The sequence below is a fragment of the Chlorocebus sabaeus genome, chromosome 24 (assembly GCF_047675955.1).
Source record: "Chlorocebus sabaeus isolate Y175 chromosome 24, mChlSab1.0.hap1, whole genome shotgun sequence".
Lineage (NCBI taxonomy): Eukaryota > Metazoa > Chordata > Mammalia > Primates > Cercopithecidae > Chlorocebus > Chlorocebus sabaeus.
Genome location: NC_132927.1, coordinates 79,098,014 through 79,114,485, shown reverse-complemented (window position 1 = coordinate 79,114,485; position 16,472 = coordinate 79,098,014). Strand labels below are relative to the sequence as shown.

At 48.2% G+C, this 16,472-nt stretch overlaps 1 protein-coding gene across 1 annotated transcript in view; it reads right to left on the bottom strand.

Moving 5' to 3' along the window:
• Positions 1 to 8,814: 8,814 nt before the first annotated feature.
• Positions 8,815 to 16,472, bottom strand: part of RCOR1 (REST corepressor 1) — a 133,131-nt gene continuing 125,473 nt past the window's right edge. The window contains exon 12 of the mRNA XM_007987912.3: positions 8,815 to 12,895. Coding sequence (XP_007986103.3) covers positions 12,854 to 12,895 — 42 coding nt within the window. The 3' untranslated portion in view covers positions 8,815 to 12,853. The remainder of the gene's footprint in view (positions 12,896 to 16,472) is intronic.

Below are 16,472 nucleotides of genomic sequence, written 5' to 3'. Positions count from 1 at the left end.
ACCCACAAGGTCTTCAACTCGGTGCTGCAGGCCCTGGCCTCATGGCACTGATGGCCAATACTCCGTAGGCACCCATGAGGCCTTTGACTCAGTGGCCCAGGGCTGCAGAGGAGCCTGGACTCAAACTCCAGGAAGGAAGAGGCTGGTGGGGTCAATCTCAATGGCTAGGCAGCGTGTCAACAAGGGCCAGAAAAAGCTCAAGGTGGGGAAGTGCCAACAGGTCCACTTCGGGCAGCCTGGGGGGTGAGTGGAAAGGTGGAGGAAACAGAGGGGTAGTGAGCAGGGCACAGCTGCAGAGGGCTGGCTGCCAGTTTGGGTCACCCCTGGGAACCACCTGGGATTTGGGAAAGGTGCTCTGCTAGAAGCAGGAAAGCTGAAGCACACCTACTGTACCCCAGTGATGAGAGGAAATCCAGGTTTGTAAGGGATGTTCCCCTGTGGGACACCCCACAGCCAGTCCCATCGAGAGGACATCCCTGCAGTGGTCCTCAGGGTCTGTGACCCAAGACCCAAGGGCCTGTACTCACTGTACCTGGCTGTGGGGAAGTTCAGGACAGGCTCAGCTACGGGCTGTAGCCCAGCTGAACGGGTCCACCTCCCCTCCACTTACCAGCGGCCCTTGGAAGCCAAACTCGGTGGAGGAGTTCTGTCTCAAAGTCAGCCCACCTGGCTCCCTCCTCCGTGTAGGAGCTGAGTGACCCTGGGCAACTCACTTTATTGACTCTCTGACCTCAGTTCCCTCCTCTGAGAAGTGGGAGCCTGACAGCACAGAGCAGTCCCAGCCTCAGGATAGCAATGGCCTGGGCCTAGACTTGTGGGTGCAGGAAGAAAATGGCGTGTTAGTGTGATTGATGTTGAACAAACTGGTTATGAACAGTGCCTGTAAGTTATAAATGAATACACACAGGCAGGGCATGGTGGCTCACACCTGTAATTCCAGCACTTTGGGAGGCCGAGGCAGGCGGATCGTGAGGTCAAGATATCGAGACCATCCTGGCCAACATGGTGAAACCCTGTCTCTACTAAAAATACAAAAAGTAGCCGGGCGTGGTAGCCCGCGCCTGTAATCCCAGCTACTCGGGAGGCTGAGGCAGGAGAACTGCTTGAACTCGGGAGGTGGAGGGAGCAGTCAGCCGAGATCACACCACTGCACTCCAGCCTGGCGACAGAGCGAGACTCTGTCTCAAAATAAATAAATAAAATATATGAATATACACACTAACAGTGCAGTATGGGCTAAGAGTATGCCACTTCCATCCTGGCTAACACAGTGAAACCCCATCTCTACTAAAAAGACAAAAAATTAGCCGGGCGTGGTGGCGGGCGCCTGTAGTCCCAGCTACTCAAGAGGCTGAGCTTGCAGTGAGCCGAGATTGCGCCACTGCACTCCAGTCTGGGCGACAGAGAGAGACTCCGTCTCAAACTGAAAAAAGGGCATGCCACTAAAGACACCTGCGGCTCACTCACTGTCTCAGGGGTGAGATGGGAGGTGCAAGTTTTAGAGGAGAAAGCAAGGGTTTTTCTTGAAGGCCAGTGAGCTGCGGAAAGCTCAGGTCTTACCCTCCCCACGGAGGTGCTAGCAACACACCCCAAAACTTGTCTTCAGAATGAGTGGACTGACCGTTTATCCAGCCTCTATTCCATGCCAGGCAACTGGGGCAGACTGAAGCCTTTATGCACACTGCTTGGTTTAAGCTCACTAGCCTGTAAAATGTTCATTATCAGGCAGGCGCAGTAGCTCATGCTGGTAATCCCAGCACTTTCGGAGGCCAAGGTGGGCGGATCACCTGAAGTCAGGAGTTCCAGACCAGCCTGGCTCATATGGTGAAACCATATTTCTACTACAAATACAAAAAAATTAGCCAGGCGTGGTAGCGAGTGCCTGTAATCTCAGCTACTTGGGAGGCTGAGGCAGGAGAATCACTTGAACGTGGGAGGTAGAGGTTGCAGTGAGCTGAGATGGTCCAGCCTGGGCGACAGAGTGAGACTGTCTCAAAAAAATGAAAAGAAAAGAAAAGAAAAGAAAAGAAAAGAAAAGGAATAAATTGCTATCTCTAGAGGCAGAAATAATGAAAAAGAAAAGAAATGCCCATTATCCTTGCTCTGTATGTGAGGAGACAGGCCTAGAGAAGTTAAGGGCATGAACAAGACCAAAAAAGATTTCAGAGTGGAGCGAGGTCTTGAGTCAGCATCCGAGAGAGTGACAGAGGCTGTAAGGGGAGGTGCAGTTTCAGGTGCTTCTGGCCCACCTCTGGCACTTGCCAGTTGCATGATGTGGGCACGACATGTTTCTCTAAGTCTTGGCTTACCCTTCTATAGAACAGAGATAATGACAGTCCCTACTTGTGAGGTTGTCATAAAGATTAAATAATGTAATGCATGTTTGGTCCTTAGGGGCAAAGCAATCACCAATAAATCAAGTAATTATTACTAAAAAACACACAAATAATTTGCTATATAGCAAAAGACACACTTTATATACTAAATATTTAGTTTTTTTAGACAGGGTCCTACTCTGTCACCCAGGCTGGAATGCAACCTCTGCCTTTTAGGTTCAAGCATTTTTTGTGCCTCAGCCTCCCAAGTAGCTGGGATTACAGGCACCTGCCACCAAGCCCGGCTAATTTTTGTATTTTTAGTAGAGACAGGGTTTCACTATGCTGACCAGGCTGGTCTCAAACTCCTGGCCTCAAGTGAACCACCCACCCCAGCCTCTCAAATGCTTGGATTACAAGGGTGAGCCACCGTGCCCAGGGCCTATATATTTATTTTTTGAGACAGGGTCTCACTGTGTTGCCCAGGCTGGAGAGCAGTGGTATGATCATAGCTCACTGCAGCCTTCACCTCCTGGACTCAAGCAACCCTCCTACCTGAGACTCCAGAGTAGCTGAGAGTACTATCGCGCCTTGCCAGTGTAAGACCCACTTGTTGCTAAATTTATTCAATGAAGTGCCATGAGCCATACTCCAAATAATTGTTATGCAAAGTCTCGGCAGGAGGGACAGGAGGCGCCTCCTTGGGGCTGAGTGCTGGCAAAGAGTGGTTAGGGGACACGAGCTGCTCTTGGACAACAGAAATGTCCAGTCTGCCCAGAGCTGAGGTAAAGGAATTTCAAAGGCAAACTGTAAGTTGTTAGCACAAGTCAGAAAGCTCAGCCTGCATCCTGTCATCTGCTCCTTGGCCAAATGTCTCCCAAACTGGCCAACAGGGACAGCCTGGGGAGGAAGTCCTGGGGGCAGGAAGTGCTGTGGGCCCTCAAAGCATCCCTGCCTCAATCTGTGGTGCCTGTAGTGGAATTCAGCCAAGTCTTTCCTGCAGCCACGAAAACTCACTAGGCACCTGCCATAAGCAGGGCACCAGGTTGATGCACAAATCACCAGAGAACCACACAAAATTTTTTTTTTTTTTTTTTTTCGAGACAAGAATTTCACTCTGTCGCCCAGGCTGGAGGGCAGTGGTGCAATCTCGGCTCACTGCAAGCTCCGCCTCCCAGGTTCACGCCATTCTCCTGCCTCAGCCTCCCGAGTAGCTGGGACTACAGGCGCCCGCCACCACGCCCGGCTAATTTTTTGTCTTTTTAGTAGAGATGGGGTTTCACCGTGTTAGCCAGGATGGTCTGGATCTCCTGACCTTGTGATCTGCCCGCCTTGGCCTCCCAAAGTGCTGGGATTACAGGCGTGAGCCACTGCACCCGGCCTGAACCACATTAAAATTCTAATACCCTCCATTGACAAGAAGGAAACAGCCGACTTGACTGCAAGGGGCCGGCTCCTGTGCTGCCACTCACCCTTGCTCAGGTGAGCTGCTGTCCTTATTCAACTGTCCCTTCCTCCCGGACACCTTCCGCATGACTACGCAGGCGGGACCATCCCTTCCTGCTTCTAGTGTAGCTGTGAGAAGCACTCCCTGCCCCATCTTGGCAGGAAGGTGTCTTCAGCTTGTCCAGGCCAGAACTCGGTCAATTTCCTCACAGGTATCAGCCAGCCAACTCCCCACTAAGGAGGGTGGACGGTAAGAAGGACACCAAAGAATGCAGGGAGATGGAGGACCTAGAATTTGAAATCCAACCTCATTTAAAATCTATAGCCAGGTGCAGTGGCTCATGCCTGTAATCCCCAACACTTTGGAAGGCTGAGGTGGGCAGATCACTTGAGGTCAGGAGTTCAAGACCAGGCTGGGCAACATGGTGAAACCCCATCTCTACTAAAAATACAAAATTAGCCAGGTGTGGTGGCACGTACCTGTAATCCCAGCTACTCGGGAGGCTGAGGCATGAGAATCACTGGAACCTGAGAGGTGGGGGTTGCAGTGAGCCAAGATCACGCCACTGCACTCCAGCCTGGACGACAGAGCGAGATCCTGTCTCAAAACAAACAAACAAAAATCTATAATCACCAGGCCTTCAGATTTGAATGTTTCTTCCCCTAGTCCTTTGGCAATAAGTATCTAAGTAGCAGATAGCTCAATAAGCAAGAAAAGGGCCCAGAAAGCCCCAAGCCTCAGCTAATTCCTCTCTGGACATGCAGGAATTGGCAGCTGGGAACCTCACTCTCTGGGAGTCACTCATAAGCCATAGCGGGGCCTTTGATCCCTAAGCACGGAGCCAGCAGGCGTTTAATTTTCCTCTGCAATGCACCCGATTTCTCTGTTCCATTACTACACATCTGTGTGCCTGTTATTCCCAGCTGTGGGGAACTAGATGAGCACAACAGTGCTGACCTCAAGGAACTCAATCTAGTGAGCCCAACAGCTTATCAAACACCTCAGATCAAAATGTGCAATTATCACAGCGTTAGGAAGGGCGTGGGGTGACAAGTGGCCTTGTTCACGCAGACAGAAGGAGAAACTGATACAACTGCTCTGGAAGGCCAGTGAGCGGTACATATCAAAAGGAAAAATGAACCAGATTTTTTCATCCAGAGATTCTATTTATCCCGCAACTACACTGGCACATAGGTGAAGTGACATGTGATTTCCATTCTGCTGTTTTACAAAGGATACTTCAGTGCCTGTCAATTGACGATGGTTTCCATAAATAATTGCCACCATAAATGGAATACTATGAAGCCAATACAAAGGAATGAAGCAGCTTTGTTTTTAATTTTTAGAGGCACAGTCTCACTCTGTCACCGAGGCTGCAGTGCAGTGGCATGATTTCGGCTCACTGCAACCTCCACCTCCTGGGTTCAAGTGATTCTCCTGCCTCAGCCTCTCAAGTGGCTGGGATTACAGGCGCGCACTGTGACCACACCCAGCGATGTGTGTGTGTGTGTATAGTTTTAGTAGAGATGGGGTTTCACCATGTTGGCCAGGCTGGTCTCAAACTCCTGACCTCAGGTAATCCACCCGCCTTGGCCTCCCAAAATGTTGGGACCACAGGCGTGAACCACCGCGCCCGGCCCAAACTGACTTTAGACATATGTGCTGATGCAGGAAGGCTGAGAAGACTATCAGTGTGTCAGGTGGGCGAAGCTAGTGTACAGAGTGTGCCATCTGTGTGTTTACACACACGCATGCCTGCAAATGTGTGGTCATCCCTTGAGGGATACGCAAGGAACAGGCAGCAATGGCTGCCTATGGAGAGAACTGGGAGGTTAGAGGACAGGGATGAGAAACTCATGTTTCACGTGGGCCTTTTATACCAGCAACATTAGTTACCTATTTTTAAAATAAGAATTTAAAATCACTTCATTACACTTAGCACAAAGAGATGAGCACAGAATGAGGCTTCAGTTGTAGAAGCCCCGAGAATCAGTCCCCTTGCAGTAGGTGGGGGAAGGGGTTCGTCAGGACCAGAGATGGACAGGACGCATGACTGGGCCCGGGGCAGGCCGAGCCCCTGAAGTCAGGTTACAGGGCCTTAGGGCGGAATGAAGGGCTGTGCATTTTTTGGGAGACAGATGCAATGCTTTCCGCTTTCCCCACGAGATTAGGTGGGGAGCGGGAGAGAAAAGGCAAGAGGAATGGTGGGGATTAGGGGTAGGTTAGGAGGCCGCGGCACCCCCTCAGGTAGGAGGGAGGACTTGTGCTATCCTTGGCAGTAGTGATGAATCAAAGTGCTTCTAGCTTGGTGACCAGACACACAGCAGTGCCACACACCACAGAGGTTGCAGAAACAGGTGCAGGGGAAAAGGGTCTTAGTCTCAGACTTTGTGTAATTTGGAGGCACTGATGGACATGGGAGTGGAGTGGTCCAGTGGCAGCTGAGCTCTGGGAACAGGGCTTTAGGTGTGAGCGCTGTAGAGTCCGCAGGTGCTGATGGAGCCCCCAGGCAGTGGGGAAATGGCAAAGGGAGGGTGAGCTGGCAGAGCTGGCAGGCCAGCGGATGCTTCGAGGCCTGTGACTGTGCTCCTGCTTCTGGGACAACAGGAAAGTGTACTTGGGGAGCCTTCTTGGGGGGTGGGTTCCATTCAGCCCAGAACCAAAGAACTGGCCGGGCGCAGTGGCTCACGCCTGTAATCCCAGCACTTTGGGAGGCCGAGGCGGGTAGACCACCTGAGGTCAGGAGTTCGAGACCAGCCTGGCCAACACTGTGAAACCCCATCTCTACTCAAAATACAAAAATTAGCTGGGCATGGTGGCGCACACCTGTAATCCCAGCTACTTAGGAGGCTGGGACAGGAGAATCGCTTGAACCCAGGAGGTGGAGGCTGCAGAGCAGAGATCACGCCACTGCACTCCAGCCTGAGCAACAGAGCAAGATTCAATCTCATAAAAAAGAAAAGAAAAAAGACCCCAAAACAAAGAATGAGTCAGGGTCATCCATGAGCTAGTCTGGGTCCAAATGTTGCCCCAAGCACGGCCTCCCATCTGTTGAAAAGGCAAGCAATTTGCCAGGAGCCTCACACACCCGTCAGCGCCAAGAGTCAGTGCCTAGCATGTGCTTGCAGTGTGGGAAGCACGGTGCTTGGGGGCTGCAGGGAAGGGACTGCTGAGAGCCGGCACCTGCCTCCAAGCAGTGCAGCTGCTCCCCGTTTGGCGTGGGCGCCACCATGGCCTTTCCAGCAGTGTCAGCACCAAGTGCTCTCAAGATTTCTCCCTCCCATAAGCTCAAAGGCTGGGACAGGCCCGGCAGGGATCTCACCAGGCCTCTCCAAGCCTTGGGATTCTCACTTTGGTGCTATCTTGGCCTAGATTCCACCCAAAAGCAAGCCTGAGATGAGGCTTTGTGGATAAATGGTTTGCTTTTGAAACCAATCCCAGGCAACAGAAGTACGGGGACAGAAAAAGTGAGGCAGGGAAGGAGAATCAGTCCTAGACCATGTCTGAGCTGGTCTCTGCAGGGGGCTGCTGAGAGGGAGCTGCTCTCTGTGGCTGCCTTACCCAGATTACCCAGAGCTGCCCCTGGGGATGGAACTCCCTGCTACTTCCAGGCTGCTGTTCCTGAGCTCCCCTGGGTCGCTGACCTCAGGGTGCTGCAGTCACAACTGTCTGAAGCTGGGGCTGTGGGGAGGGCCAAGATCATGGGAAGTGAGGCACAGAGGCGCCTCATCTACACCTGTATACAGGTGTTTTCCCCCCCCAGGCCGAGAAAGGGGGACTGAAGCCAGGGCCTCCATGCGTCCCTGATTTGGGACTCACAGCCTGCCTGCTATCCCTTCCCATCCTGTGCCCTTGCATGCGCTCAGGTTAGACCAGTCTTTGAGAGGGCCTCTCCCTCAACCCTTCATAGCTCCCTCTTCCCAGCCTCAGCCATCACCCGGGGTTCTTTTAAGTCAGTAACGGCCACGTCCAAATGGCTCCGCCTTCAGTGCCCGTCCTAGCAGATGTCGAGCAGCACCTTGGCAGGGGGCCACATTGGCCTCAACCTTCCTCCTCTCTGTCCTTGGCATTCATTTCCTCTTGTTCTAGACCACAAGCCACCTTCACAAATCACAGCAGAGGTCTCAACACTCTTGGCCTCCGCCCCTAGGTGCCACCTTCACCCAAGGAGATTCTCTCCTTTCCACAGGCTCAGCTCCAGGGACACGCACTCTCCAAATTAGACGCAAGGCAGCTGCGACCTCCCTCCCAGACCCGCCTGCAGCTGCGGCTCTACTTGTTGTGGTGCTGACTGTTGTCACCTGGAGGATATGTGCAGTGTCCTCCACTAGACTGTCAACGCTGGGAAGGCTGGACCCGGTCACCCTTCTACAACCCTCCTACACTGTGCAGTCACACACAGGAGCGCCACCTGCCTGGACCTAGAAATTGGATTTCTATAGAAGTTACCTAGTGAGCAGGCTCAGTGGCACAATGGATAGTGCACTGGACGTCTAGCCTAAATCTACAGTAGTTATCTAACCAAACCCTACAAACCAGCTAATAAAGGGAAGACCACGAGACCACAGCCACCGCCAGCTTCTTCATGCTCCTCAGGAAACTACCGGCACTGGTGCGCATGCGCTCTTGGCTGAACAGAGGCCACAGAGGCAGTGATCTTGCCTCTGCACTGCCCCCATCCCGCCTCCAGGGATCAGGCCAAAACCCTGGTCAGGCTGAAAAAAGAAAATCCATCCACGGGGGGAAAAAGGTCTCTTACTGAACCCTTGCATTTAAGCCCACAACTATCACAAATTTTATGAATTCATGTGCTTCAACTTGATTCCAACTATCAAAGTATCATATATATAAAAAAAATGTAGGTTCAGGCAGAGCAAAAGGTTAAGAACAAAAGGCATCCCTGGTGGTATTTCCACAGGGTCTGATTTGGAGGAAATTATACATTTGGAAACCCCAAGGCTCACTCAAAAGGAGAGAAAGAACCCCACTTTGTTACAGGGTAGGCTACTGCTTTGATGGAGCGTGGGGTGCAGAAAATGCTTTCATTCCATATTTTATTACATCAATGGCTTGAAAATTTTTATTTAACCTCAGCAAATATTGGAAATAGAAAAATGAATTCTGCAGAATTTCACAAATAAATTTTCCAATTCCCACTAACAAATGTTATCATTCAATGGCTAAGCAGTTATAATGCTATGAACATTCACCACAATGAATGTGCTGAAATAGAAAACAGGCAAAGAGACATTAAAATATTACTTACAACAGCATTATTACAACATATTTTCTTTAAAATTCCAACGTGGATTTTATCACTTCAAAAGATATACAGCATTTCCATTATATTTGCAAACTTAACCTTATACATCTTTTAAAATCTTGAAAATTTTTTAAGCTGTCTAAAAAGCACTTAGCAAAGTCGATAAGTCTACCTAATGGAATACTATCCACCCCAGTATAAATGTCGTTTTAGGAGAAGGCGGCTGTGAACACTCACCATCACACAGCATGCATAGCCTCTGCTGACCTTCCTTCTTCGGAATGCGACGTCACTGCAATTGTGCTTTACTACAGGTAAGAGAAGCTGCAGAGATTCAGGGACTGGCAGAAAGAGCATCACACAGGACCACTGGATTTAGGTGGCCTAGCTACCTGGAGTTCGTAAGAGGAAAGTTTCACTTGACACTAGAAGCTTGAATCCTGGATCATTCGGTTTAGAAACAGGATAGACAAGAGAGAAAAAGAGGCCCTAGTTGGAGCTGGCTCCATCTTTCCTTAGCTCACATAAAAGCAGGGATCCAGTTAGCATAATGCACTGTTTGGCTTATTTTTGGTGTGCAATTATACCAATAGTACGTCTGATATTTAGAATGACAAAAATAGGGTATAGCTGAAATTTAAAGTGACAATGAGCACACTTAATAGTGGTCTGTGGTATTTGAGGAAACTGTAGATGAACAGAAAACCACCGCTTAATGAGTCCACCACAGTAAACTTTTACAACCCAACTACCTTTTCATTTTTGTTTTGTGTGTTGAATAGAGGTTTGTGAGCATCAAAAGGTCTTACAGGTTAAAAACGATCAAAAACCATTTTGAGGAAGTGGCGTCTCCACAAACACTGTACACCCAGACAACGTGGCATTTGTGTTACACGAGCACCCGACTGTGGGCCAACACTAATGTAATCAGCACAACTGGGGCGTGGTTCCTTCCCAGTTAAAAGAGCTATATTACAGAGTGGATCACTGTTGCAGACCAGTCAACACAATATTCAAGTAACAAGGTGTTTAAATGGATAAGTGAAAAAAATTTTACCTAACACTTTACACATCTACATAAAATTAAATAAAACAAACTTTTAATGCATATGCAATACAATTTATATCTTTTAGGATTTCTAAACTAAAAGTTAAACTATTATTTGCATCAATGATACTATATTTTGCACAATAACTTATACTTAGGAGAAAGTTTTCCACAAAAATATATATAATTATGACATTCACATTGATAATTTTTAAGAAGACAAAGCTTAAGTGAACATTCCATCTGAAGCAGTTATCACACCCCAAACCCTACCTGCCAATGCACCTAATTCTTGATATGTTAAAAAGTCTTCATATAAATAAGATGAAACCACTCTGCTTTTAAAGCTGAGTGATCTCTTACATTTACATCATTGCAAAGACGGTGTAATGAAAACAGTTGAAAACACAGTGCTATCTTACGCGGGAAAGCACAACAAAGGCAGTCAAGGACAGCTCCCATTTTTCCCTCTGTCAAGTCAAAATGACATGCCCCTTCCTCTCTGGGAGAAAGCCCAGTTCAGCTGCTGTGATCACAAGTGATTCTTCAGGGCTGGAGGCCATTCAGTGCCAGGAACCCAGTAAAGGGATAGTGCAGAATACAGATCAAGGCCTGGCACTGCTGGTCAGCTTGCCACGCTATGTAAGAATCAGCATCAAGCTTCCAAGCACTGCCAGGAGGGACCAGGCTATTTTCCTTAAGAGAGATACAGACAGACCTATTGGCAGGGTGAGAAACGTACTGCAGCAACTGCCTACTGCTTCTGTTAGCAAGAAGGAGGTCTTGAGGGAAGCAAGGAGAACCTAAAGCTTCAGCTCATACTTTAGTGTCCCCTTTACGCAATGTGCAAACTTAGGCTGACTCCTTCCCATGCTTCTCCCGCCGCCCTCGGTGTACACAGCAGGCTTATGGTGAAAAGAAGCCCCTCCCTCATCACTAGCGTCATTTTGCTAACCCTGTCTCCACACAGCAGCGGCAATCCGGGACTCCTCTGATGCTTCCCAGGCTTTTACGTGACCACACACACCTGGCACGGGAACGAGATGATGAAGGGCGGGCAAGTCCCATTGAACTTCCCTTTTGAAGGACCTTTCTCCAGACTATACTAAAAAAAATTTGCAATTCCAAAAAACCTAGGCTTCTAGCTGACCCTCTTTCTAAAGAGATAATCAGCTGATTTCAACAACAACAACAAAAAACAAGGTGCTTGGGAGTCAAAACATATCAAATTTTAATTGCATATTTTAAATTCTTAAGAATTCTGTTTATGCCTTAAAGCATCTGCATTTTTTTGGTATTGAAAGCAGAAAAAAAAAAATCCAAACGATGCAAATAACAACAACAAAAGCAACTTCAGCGTATTTAGTGCAGTCTGAATGGCCGTGGGGTGGGAACAGGGTATGTTAGAATGCAGTCTGTCTGCTCCTCAACCCTCAGCAGGCCCAAGGTCTGGTAAGATAACAAAAGTGATTCTGGAAGTCTCAAGATGTTTATTAGAAATTTTTACTTGTTCCCAGTCCAACCAAAAGGCATTACAGACCACTTTGTAGGTTATTTCTTTTCATCTCAGTCTCACTAGACCAGTACATTGATCACTTCTCTGTCCTGTACTCTGATATGAAAAGAGAGTGGATGGTGTTTGTGTAATCACATCAGCACATGAAGGACACAAACTGACATACAGTGTGCCACTTAAAGGGCCAGGCACACCGAGAGAACGTGGAACAACGTGCAGCTTTCATAAACCAGCGCCAGCTATCCTAATATCCTGACATTTAAAATCTGCACTGTCAGAATCTGCAGCAAGCTCTCCCCTGTCTCCTAATCTCAGTGATGTCATCTTTGGCTAGCAAATAACTTGAAAGAAGAAATAAGACACTAAAAGAGAAAAAGGGTTGATACCATGGTTGCCAAAAGGAGAAGGCACCAATTCCAAATGTACAAGCACCAGGTACAGTGATGTGGGCCGAACCTCTTGGAGGTGGGGGGTGGGGGTGAGGGGGGCAGGAAAAGATGGGGTGGCACCCACCCTGGGGTCACAATGCTGAGAAGTTGAAGGCAGAAAGCATTGAGGTCCACATTCCCTTTAAGCTACAGTGTCCAATGACAGTTGCAGTAAATGAGCTTTGTGATACTTGGGAAGGGAGAAGGGAGAGGTTTAAGCCAACTCAATTTATAAACCATACCTATACCCCATGTTTAGGGAAATGTGAGCTGCATCAGGATGCTTGGCATGATAAAGGTTATGATGCAGTCCGGCAATATATATTGATTTCCAAAAAAGCATATTATCACTTAGGTGGTTGTCTCAGAAAAGAAAAAGACAAACTTTCTAGAAGGCCAACAGGGTCGCGGTTACTCTGAAAATTACTCTATGCACAAAGTAGAAATTGCAGGCCATGCAGGAACAGAGTCGGGCCTTCCAAGGAGACTGCCTGCTCTGAAGCTGCTGACTGGGAAGAGCTGCCATTGGTGGGGCTCGGGGGCTCCGGCGGGGGAGGCGGTTCCCAGAGTCACAAGAGATGTGCAGGCCATGAGATTTCCCCAGCACGTGGGCAGAGTGTGAGATGCAGTGGAGCTCTCTGGGAAGTGGTGCCAACATGGAGGAACGAGCAAAGAATTAAGGCAGATGGAGCACAGGACTGGAAGTATATGCCTTTTTTGGTAATAGCTGCTTGTCCAGAGAGATGTGATGCAGATGGCTAGGTGATGTCTCATAATACCTGATATCCCGGATAACACAGTAGTCCACACCAAGTGTTCAAAGCCACCAGAGTTTCTCAGGAGGCAGATGCATATCTGACATCCAGAACAGAAGGAGCCTGAGGCCAAAAGAAAGAAAAAAAAGGATCAAAGAGTAGGTAAACAACACAAGCTGCTATTTCCAGTGTACTAAAAAGAGAAGGTAGCCAGCACACCTGCAGAGCAAATACCCAGTTGTTTTTTTTTTTTTGAGACAGGTCTCACTATGTCGCCCAGGCTGGAGTGCAGTGGTGCCATCTCGGCTCACTGCAACCTCCACCTCCCAGGTCAAGCAATTCTTCTGCCTCAGCCTCACAAGTAGCTGGAACTACAGGCACCCGCCTCCACACCCAGCTAATTTTTGTATTTTTAGTAGAGGCAGGGTTTCATCATGTTGGCCAGACTGGTCTCGAACTCCTGACCTCATGATCTGCCGGCCTCGGCCTCCCAAAGTGCTGGGATTACAGGTGTGAGTCACCGCAACCAGCGCGCCATTTTCTTAAGGGCAGGGCAAGTGTGTGGCCTCTCCAGCGAAACGTCTTGGGCTCAAACCCTGGCCCTCCCACTTTCTAGATTTGTGCAAACAAGTTATCAGTCTTTTTGAGCTTCAGTTTCTTCACGTGCAGAAGACACATAGTGATAATACCTACTTCACCAGGATTAAATTTAAGCGCCTGAAAATGGCCTGGCACAGTGGCTTATGCCTGTAATCCTAGCACTTTGGGAGGCTGAGGCAGGTGGATCATTTGAGGCCAGGAATTTGAGACCAGCCTTGCCAACAAGGTAAAACCTTGTCTCTACTGAAAAGAAATATTGGTCGCGTGAGGTGGCGCACACCTGTAGTCCCAGGCAGGCACGAGAATCACGGGCTCGAGAGGTGGAGGTTGCAGTGAGCTAAGATCGTACCATCGCACTCCACTTGCTCTGGGCAACAAAGCAAGACTCTGTCCCAAAAACACAAATGAACAAAAAACCCTGAAAAGGACATATGAGCACAGTGGCAGCCCTAACTCCTCTCACTGGCTTGAGGGCATGCTGTGGCACCCAGCCCATTCAGCGCCCAGCCACTGGTTCCAGATGGGATACAGGAGCCCATACCATCTCAGGATCTTCTTTAAAAGCTATGAGGCATTTCCTAACTCCCCTCTCCCATTTTTTAAAACTGACTCCCAGACCCAAACCTAAAGGTTGCATAACATCTTACTGCTCTCTGCCACGCTCATGGTATCTTATTGCTAGAGAAACAACTGGGCTATGTGTCCAAAATCTCAAAGGGATTGTTCCTTCAGTTAAAAATTACACAATTTACAAGAACTGTTCTTAGATAAATGAGATTTCTCCTCACTGGTAACAGACTCAATCATTTTGTAATTTTAAGTGACATCTTTCTTTCCATCCCATGGGACCCTTTCTTCAATGTAAGGTTGGCTGTGACACCATCCCCAACCCACCCTTGTCCACATCAAATAACTACCAATTTCAAAAGCTCAAAATACTTGGGCTACCTACCCGCCTCTAAGACCTACAGGAAATAATCTACAACTGACAGACCATTCTGTTACTAGAAATTCTAGGAATTATCATGTTCTCCCTGTGGCTTCTGTATAATACATAAAACCCGAGGCAGAGGGGACAGGCAGGACACCAGCAGACATCTTTCTCAGCTGCTGGACTCTACAGGACAAATAAAAAGGTGAAATCACACACCCCCCAAGTTCTGCGGACTCACCAGACACACAAGTAAGCCAGTATTCTAACAAGTTCCCTTAGGCCCTTGGACACAGAGAAGCAGCTGGTCACTAGATTAATTTCCTTCTGCAAACTAACATATGGAGAACAGAAAACCAGGTGGTGGCAGGGCAGGGCTGGCACTACAAGAAGCAGAAAAAGAAAGAAACTCAAGAAATAGGCTGGGCGAGGTGACTCATGCCTGTTATCCCAGCACTTTGGAGGCAGAGGCTGGCGGATCACTTGAGATCAGGAGTTTGAAACCAGCCTGGTCAACATGGCGAAACCCCATCTCTACTAAAAATACAAAAATTAGCCAGGTGTGATGGTGCACACCCACAATCCCAGCTACTAGGGAGGCTGAGGGCTGAGGCAGGAGAAGCACTTGAACCTGGGAGACGGAGGTTGCAGTGAGCTGAGAGTGTGCGACTGCACTCCAGGCTGGGTGACAGAGGGAGACTGTCTCAAAAAGAAAAAACAAAAAAAAGAAAGAAAGAAAGAAAGAAAAAGAACAAGAAAAGAAAGGTATGGGGGGTACATTTTAAATGACTAGCAGAGTGAAAAGTCTGTAAAGGGATGTAAGGACTACGCAGCACTAAACTCGAGTTAGTTCATTCTGTTTGGCAGAGAAGGCTGGGTAAACACAGACATGGAAGATCAACCACCAGGAATAAACTATGATCTGCTGCTCGGAGGAGCCATAACTAGACTGTGAAAAGAAAGACAGTGTTTTGATATGCAATCCACATGGTAAGTGGATCATTACGGAGGAGCCTTCTGGGCTAATACAAGGTTAAGAAAAAAAAATACTTGAGTCACTTAAGTCAGTCAACCAATGATCCAAAAATAAGAGAATGAAGAAAAAAGCATATGCACAACAACTGACATCCTGTTGGTAGTGACTCTTGGTCCTAAATTTACTACGAGATTTGTTATGCCAGCCCAGCCAGCACTGGCTTTGATCAAATGTGAAGAGGGAATACAGCCAGAGCTCCCGACTGTTTCTGCTTCCAGTCATCCTGGGACTGAAGCCGGAAAACACACACAGGAAGCAAGCTTTCATTCCTGCAAATTCTAACGGTTCTTCCCCAGCAGTCTCCAGCTTTCAATGCTTCCTAAACTGCGTGCTAACAGGGGCAATTAGTGCTGGTACAGAAATTACTGAAAATAAAAACAAAGAAGAACAAAGAAAAACATCACTGCTGAAAGACAAAAACACCATTATTTTACTCACATGTTCTTTTCAGGCAGAGCTATTCATGGGGGTGATTCAGGGGTACTGACCTTGGCAATATTATAGATTTGGTAGACTTATTACAAAGATTTTCTGGCAAAAGGCTCTGAAGAATCTAATTCTAACAAAATTCACACGTTTCAATGGTGTTCTTACAGATGGCTGTGCCTTGAGGTCCTTTTTCCAGTCGGCAAAGAGGCCCTGCATGGAGTGGCAGCACCACACTCGCAGGGAATGCCAATACCTCACAAGGTACTTCCATGCTCAGGTCAGGAGGGGCCTTCTGGGCTGTTTCTAGAGCCAGGCCCTCGGAGCAAAATGGTAGCACACACAATACAAAACGGGTAATCTCAAATCATTCCAGTATGGTTTGAAAAAGGCTTTGATGTGAAAGCTAAATTAATTCTTAAATTACCATGCCTGTGAATAAATTCAGATGTGAAGTGATTGGCAAGTAACTCTTTCTTATGCCCAGCCCCAGGCTCATCTGCTCTGGGAGTAGAGGCACACACATAACAGCAAGGCAGGCCAGGCTAGATGGAGAAATGGCAGGTGCCCCTGACACGGGAAGCAGGGAGGTGAGAGATGAAACCAAGGCTATCATTCCAGAAATTAGCCACCATCACAGAAGTTCCAGCCAGCCACAGAATTGTCCCCAATAATATTTAAGCCAATCAGCTCCAAAGAGCATCAAA